The sequence below is a fragment of the Molothrus ater genome, unplaced genomic scaffold (assembly GCF_012460135.2).
Source record: "Molothrus ater isolate BHLD 08-10-18 breed brown headed cowbird unplaced genomic scaffold, BPBGC_Mater_1.1 matUn_MA223, whole genome shotgun sequence".
Classification (NCBI taxonomy): Eukaryota; Metazoa; Chordata; class Aves; order Passeriformes; family Icteridae; genus Molothrus; species Molothrus ater.
In genome coordinates this window covers 1-15,918 of record NW_023416745.1, presented here as the reverse complement: position 1 = coordinate 15,918, position 15,918 = coordinate 1, and the positions used below count along the sequence as shown (strand labels likewise).

At 64.6% G+C, this 15,918-nt stretch overlaps 3 protein-coding genes across 3 annotated transcripts; all 3 read left to right on the top strand.

Annotated features, from left to right (window-relative positions):
* The first annotated feature begins 199 nt into the window (after nt 1-199).
* Nucleotides 200-2,821, top strand: TRMT112 (tRNA methyltransferase activator subunit 11-2). The gene is made up of 4 exons (XM_036405950.1): nt 200-321; nt 1,003-1,104; nt 1,803-1,895; nt 2,002-2,821. Exons 1-4 carry the CDS (start codon nt 241-243, stop codon nt 2,101-2,103), a joined length of 378 nt encoding a protein of 125 aa, XP_036261843.1. The 5' UTR covers nt 200-240; the 3' UTR covers nt 2,104-2,821.
* Nucleotides 2,822-3,143: 322 nt separating this feature from the next.
* Nucleotides 3,144-5,216, top strand: BANF1 (BAF nuclear assembly factor 1). The gene is made up of 3 exons (XM_036405951.2): nt 3,144-3,251; nt 3,651-3,781; nt 4,051-5,216. The coding sequence occupies exons 2-3, from the start codon at nt 3,656-3,658 to the stop codon at nt 4,195-4,197; spliced, it is 273 nt and encodes a 90-aa protein (XP_036261844.1). The 5' UTR covers nt 3,144-3,251; nt 3,651-3,655; the 3' UTR covers nt 4,198-5,216.
* Nucleotides 5,217-5,729: 513 nt separating this feature from the next.
* MUS81 (MUS81 structure-specific endonuclease subunit) lies at nt 5,730-13,720 on the top strand. Its single transcript, XM_036405944.2, is given in 17 exon segments — nt 5,730-5,864; nt 6,581-6,704; nt 6,984-7,051; nt 7,164-7,232; nt 7,317-7,388; nt 7,486-7,544; nt 7,700-7,813; nt 7,934-8,014; nt 8,107-8,219; nt 9,046-9,146; nt 10,368-10,484; nt 11,267-11,362; nt 11,795-11,855; nt 11,858-11,913; nt 12,723-12,826; nt 13,034-13,117; nt 13,531-13,720. Coding segments are annotated over 17 exon segments (1,521 nt in total). The 3' UTR covers nt 13,598-13,720.
* The last annotated feature ends 2,198 nt before the right edge of the window (nt 13,721-15,918 follow it).

The following is a 15,918-nucleotide window of genomic DNA, read 5'->3' as shown; positions in this document are numbered from 1 at the left end:
TGTCAGGAGCTCTGGAGGGGTCTCGGGGGTCCCTGAGGGGTTTGGGGAGGGGTCTCAGGGTTCCTGAGGGGTCTCGGGGCCGGTTTGGAACTCCTGGGGGTTGGGATGAATTTTTTTGCCCTTGCGCCTTTAAGCGGACCCCACCCTGCGAGGCCACGCCCATTTCCGGGTAGGCCGCGCCTCGTCGCCCCGGTAACCGCCTCTTGCCGGAAGTGACGCGCCGGAAGCGGAAGCGGCGCCATGAAGCTGCTGACCCACAACCTGCTGAGCTCCCACGTGCCGGGGCTGCGGCCCGGGGGCGGATTCCCCCTCCGGATCGAGGTGGGGACGGCGGGGGGACCCCGGGGCACCGCGAGCGGCGGGGACACCGCGGTTCCCGCCCCCCGGCAAGGCCCCGCCACCTCCCATCCCTCCCGTTACCTCCCCCGTTACCCCCGGTATCTCCTCCATTAACCCCAGGAACGCCCGGTAATTTGTCCCGTTAGCGTCAATAAATCCCGCGTTAAATCCTCCCGTTAATGACCCCGTTTCCCGCTTGTACATCTCGTTAACCTTCCCCGTTATCGCAGTTCCTCCCATCCCATCATCCCCGTTCCTGTTATCACAGTCCCCTCCCGTTATCCCGGTTCCCCTCCGTTATACTCGTTCCCGTTATCCCAATCCCTCCCCGTCATCCCGGTTCCCGTTATCCTCGTTCATCTCCGTTAACGCCCCGATCCCCCATCTCGCCGCGGTTCGGCTCCGCCCGGTTCCTCCCCGTTATCCCCCCGTTAATCCCCTCGTCACCCTCACCAGCCGCCGGTAATTCCCCCGTTAATCCCCGTCCTAACCCCGTTCCCTCCCGTTAACCCCCCCAGTAACCGTTCCGACCCCCCCAGCCCCGTTAACCCCGCCGTTAACGCCGCCGTTAAAACTCCCGTTAACCCCCAATTTCCACCCGTTACGTGCCCCGGTTCCCCGCGGTTCCGGTGCCCTCCCGTTAACCCCCCCCGCTCCCCGCAGGCCGCCGAGGTTCGCGTCCGCCCGGTGCCGTTCAACGCCGCCTTCGTGTCCCGGTTGGTGCCGCGGCTGCGCTGGGACGCGCTCAGGGAGGCGGCGGAAAGCGTGAGCGGGGCGGGGAAACCGGGAACGGGAAACGGGAACGGGAAACGGGAACGGGAAACGGGAAACGGGGAAGGGACCGGGAAGCGGGAACGGGAACCGGGGAGGGGGAACGGGAACGGGGGGGATCAGGAATTGGGGGTGGGGGGGCAGAGGGGGTCGGGAAGTGCCCATTTGGGGCGTCCAGGGGAGAATTTGGGGGAATTTTGGGAGTTTGGAGGAGGATTTGGGGGGTCCTGGGGGAGAATTTGTGGGAGATTTTGGGGATCTGGGAAGAATTTTGGAGAATTTTGGGGGTCCTGGGGCAGGAATTTGGGGGGATTTTGAGGGTGGGAGGGAAATTTAGGGGGGATTTTGGGGGGTCCTGGGGGGAATTTAGGAGGTTTTTGGAGGATTTTTGGGATTTGGGGTCAATTTTGGGGGTCCTGGGGGGGCACTTTGAGGGCACTAAAGGAGGGGGGAGGTTTGGGAGGGGTCAGTTTGGGGGGGCTCAGATTTGGGGGAGGTCTCGGGTTTGGGGCTTTTTGGGGGGGTTCCTCTGAACATTTTAGAATTCCCAAATTTGGGTTGAACTCTGACATTTTTGGCACTCCCACAACTGCGAGGGTTCCTGACTTTGGGACATCCCATTTTTCGGGCTTGGGGGGACACTCAGGGCTCCCCTCTGACCTCCCCCTCCTCTTTTCCTGTGCCCCCCAAAGTTGGGGCGCCCCTCGGAGCTGCCCCCCGAGCCCAGCCCGGGCTACGAGGCCGACGAGGAATTCCTGCGGCGCCTCCACCACGTCCTGCTCGAGGTCAGGGGGGTCCTCAAAACCCCTGAAACCCCCAAAACCCCTCGGGGGGGGTTCCCCAAATCTCGAGGACCCCCCAATTTTCCCTTTATTCCCCCCAATTCCACAGGTGGAGGTGCTGGAGGGGTCCCTGCAGTGCCCGGACTCGGGGCGGCGCTTCCCCATCTCCAGGGGGGTCCCAAATCTGCTCCTGAGCGAGGACGAGGCCTGAGGGGGGCTCAGGACCCCCCCCAAAATGGAGCTGAGCCCCTCCCCCCGAGGAAGAGCAGAAAAACCCCGAATTCCAATGGTTTTACCCCAAAAAATGGGGCCTGAACGTCACCCCGACGTTCAAGCGTTGAGGGGCGTGGTTTGACTTTACCTCATTTGCATATGGGCGTGGTCATCGTCACACCACTCCTCTATTCAAATTAGTTATTTCCTTATTTGCATTTTGGGCGGGAATTTGCATAATGGGTGGGGAAATGCCCAGGTTTTGCCCCTAAATTCCCGTTTTTTTGCCTCCAAATTCCCTTTTTTCAACCTAAGTTTCTCCTTCCATCCCAAATTTCCCAGTTTTGCCCCAAACCCTTTTCTTTTCTCCGAATTTCACCGTTATTTTCTCCCCAAATTCCACTTTTTATCCCAAAATCCTCCCGTTTTGCCCTGAAATTCCTCTCCTTTCTCCCAGTTCCCTCCCTTGTGCCCCCAAATTTGAATTTTCCTCCAAAATCTCTGTTTTTGCCCTCAATTTTTTATATTTTTCCACCAAATCCTCCTTTATGCCAAATCCCCTCCTTTTCACTCCTAAATCTTTTATTTCTATTCCAAACCTCCAGTTTTTCCCCAAATCCCATCTTTTATCCTCATGTTTCTCTACCCCACGTTCTGCCTTGTTGTATTTGTAATATTTCCCATCAATTCAATAAAAAACCCATTTTTTTCCCCGATTTTGGGCCGGAATCGCCTCTTTTGGTCTCTTTGAGGATCTTCTCGGGGGAATCCTTTGGGATGGAGGGAAGGGGGTGGGGTGGGAGAGAATTTTGGGGCGCCCAGGTGAGCGTGGGAGCCTGGGAGAGCCCCGGAGCCGCTGGCCGGGAATTCAGAGGCTCGGGGATGATCCCGGAGGGATTCCCGGTGTTCCCGGCAGCACCTGGAGCCATTTCCAGGTGTCCCCACTCACCTGGGCGGACCCAGCAGGCCCTTGGAGGACCCCGGTTCGTCTCTCTGATCCCAGAGCGCCTCCGAGCGCTTCCTCTCGGTTGTTTCCGGCGCACGCCAGCGGAAGTGTCGTCACACAGTGCGCCGCCGGATGTGACGTCAGTGCGCGGCGGCAGAAGGCTGAGGCGGGAGCGGCGGTTGGAACGGCTCGACGGGACGGTGAGGGCGGGAGGGGACCGGGAGGGGACATTGAGGGGCAGGGAGGGGACGGAGGGGACCGGGAGGGGACATGGAGGGGCGGGGAGGGGACATGGAGGGGCGGGGAGGGCCGGGAGGGGCGGGCAGGGGAGGGGCGAGAACGGCCCGAGGGGCGGGACGGGGCGGGAGGGGCGGGACGGGCCGGGGTGTCCCCTCAGGATCCCCCCAATGTCCCCTTTGTGTTCCCCCATTGTCCCCTCAATGTCCACGCAGGGTTCCCCCACTGTCCCCTCAGAGTCCCCTCAATGTCCCCTCAGGCTCCCCCCACTGTCCCCTCAGTGTCCCCCTGAGCTGTCCCTGTATCCCCTGAGCTGTCTGTGTGTCCCCTCAATGTCCCCAGTGTCCCCTGTCTGTCCCCAGGCGCCATGTCCTCGACGTCACAGAAGCACCGGGACTTCGTGGCGGAGCCGATGGGGGACAAACCCGTGGGGAGCTTGGCCGGCATCGGGGACGTGCTGGGCAGGAAACTGGAGGAGAAGGGCTTTGACAAGGTAGGACTGGGGACAGGGGGGACACCTGGGGACATTGGGGACACCTGGGGACCTTGGGGACACCGCTGTCCCCTCACTGTCCCCTCCAGGTGTTTGTGGAAGGACGGGGATCTCCTGTGGCCACAGGGCTTGGCTGGGACCGGAGCTCTTTGGGATCGCTTGGGCAGGACCGGAGCACTTTGGGGTCACTCAGGAAGGACAGGGGGACCCTGTGTGCCATCCCCAGCCCCTGGTGACACCGCTGTCCCCTCCCTGTCCCCTCCTGGCAGGCGTACGTGGTGCTGGGGCAGTTCCTGGTGCTGCGCAAGGACGAGGAGCTGTTCCGGGAGTGGCTCAAGGAGACGTGCGGGGCCAACGCCAAACAGAGCCGGGACTGCTCGGGCTGCCTGCGCGAGTGGTGCGACGCCTTCCTCTGAGCTCCCTCCCCAAAAAACAGCACCCAGGGCCCCTCCTCTGAGCCCCTTCCCCAAAACAGCACCCAGGCCCCTTCCTCTGAGCCCCCTCCCCAAAAACAGCACCCAGGGCCCCTCCTCTTAGCCCCCTCCCCAAAAACAGCACCCAGGCCCCTTCCTCTGAGCCCCCTCCCCAAAAACAGCACCCAGGCCCCCTCCTCTGAGCCCCCTCCCCAAAAACAGCACCCAAGCCCCCTCCTCTGAGCCCCCTCCTCGAAGCTGACACCCCCAGCCCCTCCCTGAGCCCCTCACACCAGCCCTGCAGCTCAACTGAGCTCCGTGCACCCCAAATATCCTTCCTGTACCCCAAATCCCATCCCTGCACCCCAAATCCCATCCGTATACCCCACATCCCATCCCTGCACCCCCAAATTCCCCAAACTCCGGGGGAGTTCCAGCTGCTGCCAGGGACCCCTTTTGGAGAGGTTGGGGGCTCCCCAAAACCATCCTGGGGACCCCCTGATTTCTTCACGGACCCCAAAACCAGCCCAGGGAGCCCAAAACCATCCTGAGGACCCCAAAACCAGCCCAGGGAGCCCAAAGGCAGCTCTGGGGAACCCCAAAACCATCCTGGGGACCCCAAAATCCACCCAGGGACCCCAGAACCAGCTTTGGAGACCCCAAAACACTCCCCGGTCCCACCCCCACACCCCTGGGACCCCCAAACCGGTGCTGCCACCCCCCTCAGAACTCCTCCAGGGGTGGGGGTCCCGTGGTGCCACCCCTCCCCCATCACCCCAAAACCCCACAACCAGCTGGGGGGGGGTGGGGGGGGTCTCCTCCTGCCCCTCCCCCCAGCACGGGGTGGGATTTTGGGGCTCATTTGAGGTGCCCCCCCCTCCCCCACCCCGTTAGTGTTAAATTGGGGTGTCCCCCCCCTCTCCCCACTGGGGGTCTGTGTTATTTTGGGGGTGCTGTCTCCCCCCCCCCCAGTTTGTTTCTAAAATTATTTTCTAAACAATAAAAGGTTTTGCTGTGCTGCAGCTGGGACTCGTCCTGGAATTTGGGGGGGGGGGGGCACGGGGAAGGATTTTGGGGGGTCTGGGGGGCAAATTTGGGGTTTGGAGGAAGGATTTTGGGAGGCCAGGGGGCAGAATTTGGGGATCGGGTGGAGGATTTGGGGGGAGGTTTTTGAGGTTTGGGGGCAGGATTTGGGGGTTGGAAGAAAGATTTGAGGATCTGGGGGCAGAATTTGGGAATTGAGGAGAAAATTTTGGGAGTTTAGGAGGAGGATTTGGGGTTTGGGGGCAGGATTTGGGGTTTGGGGGCAGAACTTGGTTTCTCCCATGTCCGCCGAGCTCCTCCAGAGCAGACGAGTTCCATCTCCGAGCAGCCCAGAGCGGCCTCCTGCAGAGCAGACAAGTTAAACCTCCGAGCTGCCAGAGCGGAGTCCTCCAGAGCAGAGGAGTCGCATTTTCCCCTATCAGCGAGCGCGGCCGGAGCGGCCCCGCGGGGCCGGAACTTCCGGGAAGCGGCGGTGGCGGGAGGATTCGAACATGGCCGCGGCCGCCGCCACCTCCTCCCGGCGCCGCCGCCGCCCCCGCGGCCACCCGAACCCGCTGTTCGCCCGCTGGCTGCGCGAGTGGCGGGACGAGGCGCAGGGCACCTGGGCCAGGGGCACCTACGAGAGGGTGGGTGTGGGGGGGGAGGGTCCCTGGGTTCTCAGGGGGGCGATTTTTGGGTGCCCGGGTGTGTTTAGGGTTCCCAGGTGTGTTTTGGGGTTCCCACAGGGGCGGTTTTGGGGTGCCTAGGTAGGTTTTGGGGGCTCCAGGTGAGTTTTGGGGTCCCCGAGTGGATTTAGGGTCCCCAGGTGGGTGATTCTGGGGTGCCCACGTGAGTTTTGGGGTGCTCAGGTGTGATTTAGGGTGCCCAGGTGGGCGATTTTGGGGTGCTCAGGTGTGATTTAGGGTGCCCAGGTGTGTTTTGAGGTACCCGGTTGGATTTGGAGGTTTCTGGGTGGGGCTTTGGGGTGTCCAGGTGAGTTTTGGGGTCTCTGGGCAGGTCTGGGGTCTCTACGTGTGGGATTTTGGGTACCCCAGGTGTATCCCAGGTGTATTTGGGGTTCCCCAGGTGTATCCCAGGTGTATCCCAGGTGTATTTGGGGTTCCCCAGGTGTATCCCAGGTGTATCCCAGGTGTATTTTGGGTTCCCCAGGTGTATCCCAGGCGTATTTGGGGTTCCCCAGGTGTACTCCAGGTGTATCCCAGGTGTATTTTGGATACCCCAGGTGTATCCCAGGTGTATTTGGGGTTCCCCAGGTGTATCCCAGGTGTATTTAGGATACCCCAGGTGTATCCCAGGTGTATTTGGGGTTCCCCAGGTGTATCCCAGGTGTGTTTCCCCCCAGGCCCTGCGCTCTCTCTCCCGGTTCCCGCTCCCGCTCCGTTCCGGCCGTGCCGCCGCCATCTTGCAGCACTTTGGCCCCGCCCTCTGCGCCCGCCTCGACCAACGGCTGAGGCAGCACCGCCGGGGTGGGCGGGGCCTAAAGGGGCGGGGCAGGGAGTGGGTGGGGGTCTGTGGATGGGTGGGGGTGTGAAGGGTGTGGTCTGGGGGCGTGGTTTGAGTGAGCTCCACCCCTTCCCATTACAAGGTAGGGGGCGTAGCCTAGAAGGGTGGTGCTCTGCTGGGTGGGGCTTTATTGGATGTGCGTCAGAAAGGGGTGGAGCTAAGATAGGGTGGGGCTTTGGGGGTGGGTGGGGCCTGATGAGGCTGGTTTGCATGCTAATTTGCATATCATTTGCATCCCACAGAACAGGGTCTCCCTGCCACGCCCCCTCGGCAGGGGCGGTGCCCAGACCCTCCCCCAGCCCCGCCCACAGTGAGTTCTGTCCTCACCCCTCCCCCACGCAGGACCCCCCCATTGATCCCCCTTATGGGGGAGGGGCAGAGGAAGCCCCGCCCCCAATCTCTGCCCCTCCCCCTTCCTCCAGCACCGCCCCCGCCAGTACCGGCCCCTCCCCCGCTCCAGAGGCCACGCCCTCCTGCTGGTCCTGAGCCAGGTGAGGGGGAGGGGACACACCTGGGGGGGGGGGAGGGGTCCAGACCCTGCCCCTCCCCCTACTCACCTTAAGCACCTCCCCCAGAGCTCAGAGCCCCTCCCAGAGGCGGAGCTTCTGCAGCAGGCCCAGCCCCTCTGTGACCACACCCTGACCTCAGTGAGTGACAGAAGGGGACCCCAGCACCCCTCCCCCACCCTGGCACCGCCCAAAGGTGGTGGGGGAGGGGCTGACCCCCTGTCCCCTTCCCCCACAGGCAGCTCTGGGTCCCCTCCTGCGCCGGGGGCTCGTGCAGAGGAGCGGCCGCCCCCCCAGGTAGGGCTGAGACCCCCCTGAGACCCCCAGACTCACCTGGGACCCCCCCAGATTCACCTGGAACCTCCCCAGGACCCCCCAGACTCACCTGGGACCCCCCTGAGTGCACCTGAGACCCCCCAGGACCCCCCTCATTTCCCCCCTTCCCTCTCCAGGTACGCTCTGACCCCGCGGGGGCGGAGCCTCGCCGAGGCCCCGCCCCCCGGCCGGGTGTGCCCGCTGCGCCCTCTGGCGGAGCAGGACGAGAACTGCGCCCCCGCCCCCCCCACGTGAGTTTGGGGGGCTGGGGACACTTTGGGGGGCTTGGGGACACTGGGGGATACTTTGGGGGGCCTGGGGGGCTGTCCCAGCCCTGGGGGTCACCTGGAGGTGACTTTGGGGTCCCCCAGGTGCGACCCCGAGCAGGAATTTGAGCTCAGGCCCGGCGAGTTCGAGATCGTGCTGTGCGCAGACGTCACCGAGGCCAACGGGTGACTGTCACCCTGTCCCTGTCCCCCTCTGTGTCCCTGTGCCCCCCCCCCGTGTCCCTGTCACCCTCTGTGTCCCCTCCCTGTCCCCGCAGCCCCTCCGGGGGGGTCCCGGCCCTGCTCCGTTCCCGGGGGGTCCCGGTGCTGCTGCGGCGCCTCCACGTCGGCGACTTCCTGTGGGTGGCGCGCGAGAAGGACCCGCCCGCAGGTGGGCGTGGCCGAGGGGCGGGGCATCCATGGGGCGGGGCTTAAAGTGATCATGCCCCAGGGGCTGGGTGTGGCACCTGGAGTGGGTGGGGCAGTTTTGGGTTGTGGTCATTACTCGTGGGTGTGGCCACGCCCCCAGAGCAGCACAGCCACTGGTTGGGTGTGGCCAGAGGGGGCGTGGTCATGTCCAGACCGCACCCATAGACTGGGGGTGTGGCCATGGTGGTGGGTGCGGTCAGGTGTGATGGGCGTGGTGTTGGGGGCGTGGCCATGCTGATGAACGGGTGTGGTCAGGTGTGATGGGTGTGTCATTGCGGGTGTGGCCATGGTGATTGTGGGTGCGGTCAGGTGTGATGGGCGTGGCATTGGGGGTGTGGCCATGGTGATTGTGGGTGTGGTCAGGTGTGATGGGTGTGTCATTGGGGGTGTGGCCATGGTGATTGTGGGTGTGGTCAGGTGTGATGGGCGTGGCATTGGGGGTGTGGCCATGGTGATTGTGGGTGTGGTCAGGTGTGATGGGTGTGGCATTGGGGGTGTGGCCATGGTGATTGTGGGTGTGGTCAGGTGTGATGGGTGTGGCATTGGGGGTGTGGCCATGGTGATTGTGGGTGTGGTCAGATGTTATGAGGGGTGACCTCACCTGGGTGGGGTCAAATGCTGGCTCAGCCCCCACATGGTGGGCGTGGCCAAGGACAAACCACGCCCCCATGGAGGCCATGAAATGTGGGCGGGGCCTGGGATGGAGCCCACCCTTTGGTGAAGGGCGGTGCATGGGGTTGTGGGCGTGGCTCTGAGTGGGCGTGGCCGTGCGTGTGACCCCCGCCCAGGCCACGCCCCCCGGGAGCTGGCGCTGGACGTGGTGGTGGAGCGGAAATCGGCGGCGGATCTGGGGAACAGCATCCGGGACGGGCGGTACCGGGAGCAGAAGGTGGGGCCGGGAACTGGGGGGGACTGGGAACGAATGGAACAAACTGGGAAGGGACCTGGGAGCCACTGGGTGGGACTGGGAAGGGACTGGGAATGACTGGGGAGGACTGGGAGGGAACTGGGATTAACTGGGAGGGACTGGGGGGGATTGAGATGGACTGAGGGGCACTGGGGTAACTGGGAGAGATGGGGGGCACTGGAGGGCACTGGGAGGGACTGGGGGTAACTGGGAGGGACTGGTTGAACTGGGACGGACTGGTTTGACTGGGATGGACTGGTTGAACTGGGAGGGACTGGTTGAACTGGGAGGGACTGGTTGAACTGGGAGGGACTGGGGGTAACTGGGATGGACTGGCTGAACTGGGACGGACTGGTTTGACTGGGATGGACTGGTTGAACTGGGAGGGACTGGTTGAACTGGGATGGACTGGTTTGACTGGGATGGACTGGTTGAACTGGGATGGACTGGTTTGACTGGGATGGACTGGTTGAACTGGGATGGACTGGTTGAACTGGGAGGGACTGGTTGAACTGGGAGGGACTGGTTGAACTGGGATGGACTGGTTGAACTGGGAGGGACTGGTTGAGCTGGGATGGACTGGTTTGACTGGGATGGACTGGTTGAACTGGGATGGACTGGTTGAACTGGGATGGACTGGTTGAGCTGGGATGGACTGGTTTGACTGGGACAGACTGGTTTGACTGGGATGGACTGGTTGAACTGGGAGGGACTGGTTGAACTGGGAGGGACTGGTTTGACTGGGATGGACTGGTTGAACTGGGATGGACTGGTTGAACTGGGAGGGACTGGTTGAACTGGGAGGGACTGGGGGTAACTGGGATGGACTGGTTGTACTGGGACGGACTGTGGGTAACTGGGATGGACTGGTTGAACTGGGATGGACTGGTTGAACTGGGAGGGACTGGTTGAACTGGGAGGGACTGGTTTGACTGGGATGGACTGGTTGAACTGGGAGGGACTGGTTTGACTGGGGTGGACTGGTTGAACTGGGAGGGACTGGTTTGACTGGGATGGACTGGTTGAACTGGGATGGACAGTGGGTAACTGGGATGGACTGGTTGAACTGGGAGGGACTGGTTGAGCTGGGAGGGACTGGTTTGACTGGGAGGGACTGGTTGAACTGGGAGGGACTGGTTTGACTGGGATGGACTGGTTGAACTGGGAGGGACTGGTTGAACTGGGACCCCCCTCCCGTCCCAGTTCCGGCTGCGGCGCTCGGGGCTGCGCTGCCCCCTGTACCTGCTGGAGGAGCCGGGGGAGGGGGAGCCCCTGCCCCTGCCCCTGCCCAGCCTGCGCCAGGCGGCCGCCAACACCCAGGTACCTGAGACCCCTCCCCAAAATACACAGAGACCCCTCCCCAGCACCCAGGTACCTGAGACCCCTCCCCAAAATGCACAGAGACCCCTCCCCAGCACCCAGGTACCTGAGACCCCTCCCCAAAATACACAGAGACCCCTCCCCAGCACCCAGGTACCTGAGACCCCTCCCCAAAATACACAGAGACCCCTCCCCAAAATGCACAGAGACCCCTCCCCAGCACCCAGGTACCTGAGACCCCTCCCCAAATTACACAGAGACCCCTCCCCAGCACCCAGGTACCTGAGACCCCTCCCCGAATTACACAGAGACCCCTCCCCAACACCCAGGTACCTGAGACCCCTCCCCAAAATACACAGAGACCCCTCCCCAGCACTCAGGTACCTGAGACCCCTCCCCAAAATACACAGAGACCCCCCCCAACACCCAGGTACCTGAGACCCCTCCCCGAATTACATAGAGACCCCTCCCCAGCACTCAGGTACCTGAGACCCTTCCCCAAAATGCACAGAGACCCCTCCCCAGCACTCAGGTACCTGAGACCCCTCCCCAAAATACACAGAGACCCCCCCCAACACCCAGGTACCTGAGACCCCTCCCCAAAATGCACAGAGACCCCTCCCCAACACCCAGGTACCTGAGACCCCTCCCCAAAATGCACAGAGACCCTTCCCCAGCACCCAGGTACCTGAGACCCCTCCCCAGCCCCAGGTACCCCCAGACCCCTCCCCAGCCCCAGGTACCCCCAGCCCCCTCCCCTAAACACAGAGCCCCCTCCCCAGGTGGTGGACGGGCTGCTCGTGGTGCGCACGAGGGACCCCCAGGACTCGGCCGCGTATTTGGGGGTCCTGGGGGAGCAGCTGAGGAGGAGATTTGGGGTGAGGGGCTTGGGGGGGGCCTGGGGGAGGGGTCCCAACGGGGGGGGAGGTTGGGGGGAGGGGACGTTCTGGGGAGGGAATTGGGGGGGACATTGAGGGGGGACATGGAGGGAAAAGGGGGGTCCTGGGGGGGGGATGGGGGGCAAATTTGGGGGGGGGGTTGTGGGGACAAGGAGGGGACACGGGGGGGTCACAGGGGGGGTTTTGGGGGGGAGGGGACATTTTGGGGAGGGGACAATTGAGGGGGACATGGGGGATAGAAGGGGGGGACTTGGGGGGAGGTTTGGGGGGCCTGGGGGGGGTCACAGGTACGGCTGAGACCCCTCCCAAAACACAGAGACCCCTCTGTGAGCCTGGGGGGACACAGAGAATTTGGGGGGGGGGGTCACTGAGGGGGTCTCTGACCCCTCCCCACCCCTCCCCTCCCCCCAGGGCCGCGTGCTGAGGGCGTGGGGGGGGGATGTGCGTGCCCGGGGCCCCCCCGAGCCCCCGGGACCCCCCTGGCCCTGCTGCCCTTCCCGAGGCTGCGCGAGGGGGGGGGCAAGAACCAGGTGGGGCTGGGGGGGGGGGGGGGGGGTCCCTAAAGGGGGTTGGGAGTTTCTGGGGGGGGGCGGGGGAGGGCAAAGGGGGCACTGGGGGGAGGGGCCGGGGGTCACTAAAAGGGTCTGGGGGGGTTAAAGGGGTTGGGGAGGCCCCAAGGGGTCCTGAAGGGGGGAGGGGGGCCCTCAATTGGTCCTGGGGGGGGCAGAAGAGGGACAGGGGGGGGATTGGGTTCCTTGGGGGGATTTTGGGGTCCCCTCACCCCCATTTACCCCCCCCTCCCAGGCCCAGACCGTGGGGGCCGTGCCCTAAGGGTGGGATTTTGGGGTCGGGGGTGGGATTTTGGGGTCGGGGGTGTTTTCGGGGTCCCTGACCCCCATTTTCCCCCCCCCAGGCCCAGACCGTGGGGGCCGTGCCCTAGGGTGGGATTTTGGGGTCGGGGGTGTTTTTGGGGTCAGGGGTGGGATTTTGGGGTCGGGGGTGTGATTTTGGGGTCGGGGGTGTTTTTGGGGTCAGGGGTGGGATTTTGGGGTCGGGGGTGGGATTTTGGGGTCGGGGGTGTTTTTTGGGGTCGGGGGTGTTTTCGGGGTCCCCTGACCCCCATTTTCCCCCCCCCCAGGCCCAGACCGTGGGGGCCGTGCCCTAGGGTGGGATTTTGGGGTCGGGGGTGGGATTTTGGGGTCGGGGGTGTTTTTGGGGTCCCCTCACCCCCATTTTCCCCCCCCCCCAGGCCCAGACCGTGGGGGCCGTGCCCTAGGGTGGGATTTTGGGGTCGGGGGTGTTTTTGGGGTCCCCTGACCCCCATTTTCCCCCCCCCCAGGCCCAGACCGTGGGGGCCGTGTTCGCCCGGCAGCTGCTGCAGCTGGGGGGGCTCAGTGGGGGCAGGGCCGGGGCCGTCCTGCGCCGCTTCCCCACCCCCGCCAGGTCCGGGGGGGTCCGGGGGGTCCGGGGGGGTCGGGGAGGGGGGGTTGGGGTCCCCCACGTGGGACCCCCCGGGCTCTGATGTCCCCAAAGGGGCCCTGGCCCACGGGGAGGGGGGAGGGTCCCGAGGGTGGGGGATGGGGGCGGTTCACAGGGTGGGGGGTGGGGGGGTCTGGGGGGTCCCCTGAGTTCCGTCCCCTCCCCCCGCAGCCTCATGGATGCCCTGGGACCCTCCCAGGACCCCCAAAAGTGCCGGGAGGTGCTGAGCGCCCTGCGCTGCGGCCCCGCTCTGAGGTGAGGCCCCCGCCCCAAAATCCTGGGAAGGGACCCCAAATCCCGGGAACCCCAAATCCCAGGAAATTCCCCCAAACCCTGGGGAAGTCCCTCAAACCCTGGGGAACCCCAAATCTTGGGATACCCTCCAAATCCCAGGAAATTCCCCCAAATCCCGAGGAACCCCAAATCCTGGGAACCCCAAATCCTGGGAACCCCAAATCCTGGGAACCCCAAATCTTGGGATCCCCCCCAAATCCCAGGGAATTCCCCCAAATCCTGGGGACCCCACAAGTCCCAGGACCCCTCATTCCCAAGGACCCCCCCCCTCAATTCCTGTGTCCCCAAACCCCTGTCATTGTCCCCACCCCCGATTTTGGGTCCCCCCCCAGATTTTGGGGGTCTCACCCCTCTTTCCTCTCCCCCCCCCACAGGAATTTGGGCCCCTCCCTCAGTGGGGCCCTGGTGAAGCTCTATGGGACCCGGGGGCCGCTGGACTGAGGGGACACCGCATTGTCACCCCATTGTCACCCCATTGTCACCCCATTGTCACCCCACTGTCACCTCCTGTCACCCCATTGTCACCCCATTGTCACCCCATTGTCACCCCATTGTCACCCCATTGTCACCCCATTGTCACCCCCCAATAAAGCCCCCCCAGCACTGCAGCACCTGGAGTTTCATTTTGGGGGAGGACGGGACAGGGAGGGTGCGGGGACAGGGGGTGACACCGGTGCTGGGGGTGGCAGTGACACGGTGAGGATGATGAGGGGGTGACACGGTGACAGTGACACGGTGACAGTGACAGAGGGGTGACACCCGTGACAGTGACACGGTGACAGTGACGGGGTGACAGTGACACGGTGACAGTGACACGGTGACAGTGACACGGTGACAGTGACGGGGTGACAGTGACACGGTGACGGTGACACGGTGACGGTGACACGGTGACAGTGATGGGGTGACAGTGGCGGGGTGACAGTGACACGGTGACGGTGACACGGTGACAGTGACACGGTGAGGATGATGAGGGGGTGACACGGTGACAGTGACACGGTGACAGTGACACGGTGAGGATGATGAGGGGGTGACACGGTGACAGTGGCGGGGGGCTGATGGGTGCTGACACGGGTGACAATGACAAGTCGGCGGTGGCAGTTTGGTGGCACAGCCTGGGGTGACAGCGGTGACAAGGACACCTGGAACAGCGACAGTGACACCGGTGACGGGGGGTGGCACCGGCGTCCCTTGGGGTCAATTTGGGGTCCCCAAAAGGGGGGGCGGGGTCACCCTGGGGTCACTTTGAGGTCCCCTAAGCGGGGTGGGGGTGGGGGTGGGGGTGGGGGTGGGGCTGTCCTGGGACTCCAAAAATGTGGGGGGAGGGTCCCCAAAAAGGGGGCGGGGCCACCCGCACTTGCCAGGCTGGGGGTGGGGCCGTGGGTGGGGCCGCCCTTGGCCGGGTTTGGGATTTTGGGGGGGCCGGGATTGGGATTTGGGATTTTGGGGGCGGGGCACGGAGGGGTGGGGCCACCCTTGGGGTTTTGAGGGAGCGGGGCCGGGATTGGGATTTGGGATTTGGGATTTGCGGGGAGGGTGGGGCCGGGGTGGGGACAGATTTGGGATTTTGGGGGGGGTGGGGACAGATTAGAGGTTTGGGGGGGGGGGGCGGGGTTGGGGCCGCGTTTGGGGTTTGGGATTTGGGGAACGGCGGCGGCGGGGCCGGGTTTGGGTGGATTTGGGGTTTGGGATTCGGGGGGCGGGTCCGGCCGTCCCCATCCCGCGCAGGAGGAGGAGGAGGAGGAGGAGGAGGAGGAGGTGGCAGCGATGCTGGTGGCGCTGGTGGCGCTGGTGGCCGTGGCGGCGGGGGGGTACACGGGGGTCCCGCCGACCCCCCCGTGCCCGCTGGGTTTCGGGCCGGTGGCCGCGGGCGGCTGCGGGGACAGGGACGAATGTCGCACGGCCGCCGTGTGCCACCACATGTGCCTCAACCACCACGGCGGCTTCGCCTGTCACTGTCACCGGGGCTTCGTCCTGCAGCCCGACGGCGTCACCTGCCGCCGCCGCCGCCGCCGGGGACACCGGGGACAGCCCGGGACCCCTCCCCAGGGGCTCGGGGGACGCCGGGGACAGCCCGGGACCCCTGACCCGGAGCTGCCCGAGGGGACCCGGCGCGGTTGGAGCGGCCGGGGATGGAGAGCCCGGGACCGGCGGCGGGACGGGACGGGAGGAGGTGAAGCCTCGGCCCGGGATCCGGTACCGGAGCGGAACCGCGGCTCGCAGGAGGATTTGGACCGGGATCCGCACCCGGGTTCGCAGCGGGATCCGCGGCCAGGCTCGGTCTGGGATCCACAGCGGGTTCGGCACCGGGGAGGCACCGGGAGACGCGGCGGGGGCAGCAGCGGGGCTCGCACGGGGATTGGGACCGGGACTGGGACCGGGATCCCCACCAGGACCTGAACCGGGACTGGGACCGGGATCCTCACCAGGACCTGAACCGGGACTGGACCGGGATCCTCACCAGGACCTGAACCGGGATTGGGACCGGGATCCTCACCAGGACCTGAACCGGGATTGGGACCGGGATCTGGACCGGGATCTGGACCGGGATCCCCACCAGGACCTGAACCGGGACTGGGACCGGGATCCCCACCAGGATCTGGACCTGGACTCGGACCGGGATTCCCAGGAGGATTTGCCCCCGGGAAGGCACCGGGGCTTGCACCGGGATTGGAACCGCGATCTGGACCGGGACCCCCATCGGGATTTGCACCGGGATCCGGACCGGGATTCCCGCCAGGATTTGCACCGGGATCCGGACCGGG

Excerpts from the sequence above, each read along its gene's own strand:
- TRMT112 (XM_036405950.1), top strand. The coding sequence starts at position 241 with ATGAAGCTGCTGACCCACAACCTGCTGAGCTCCCACGTGCCGGGGCTG. Across the intron at positions 1,105-1,802 it reads TCAGGGAGGCGGCGGAAAGC|TTGGGGCGCCCCTCGGAGCT; the intron begins GTGAGCGGGGCG and ends TGCCCCCCAAAG. Across the intron at positions 1,896-2,001 it reads TCCACCACGTCCTGCTCGAG|GTGGAGGTGCTGGAGGGGTC; the intron begins GTCAGGGGGGTC and ends CCAATTCCACAG.
- BANF1 (XM_036405951.2), top strand. The coding sequence starts at position 3,656 with ATGTCCTCGACGTCACAGAAGCACCGGGACTTCGTGGCGGAGCCGATG. Across the intron at positions 3,782-4,050 it reads AGGAGAAGGGCTTTGACAAG|GCGTACGTGGTGCTGGGGCA; the intron begins GTAGGACTGGGG and ends CCCTCCTGGCAG.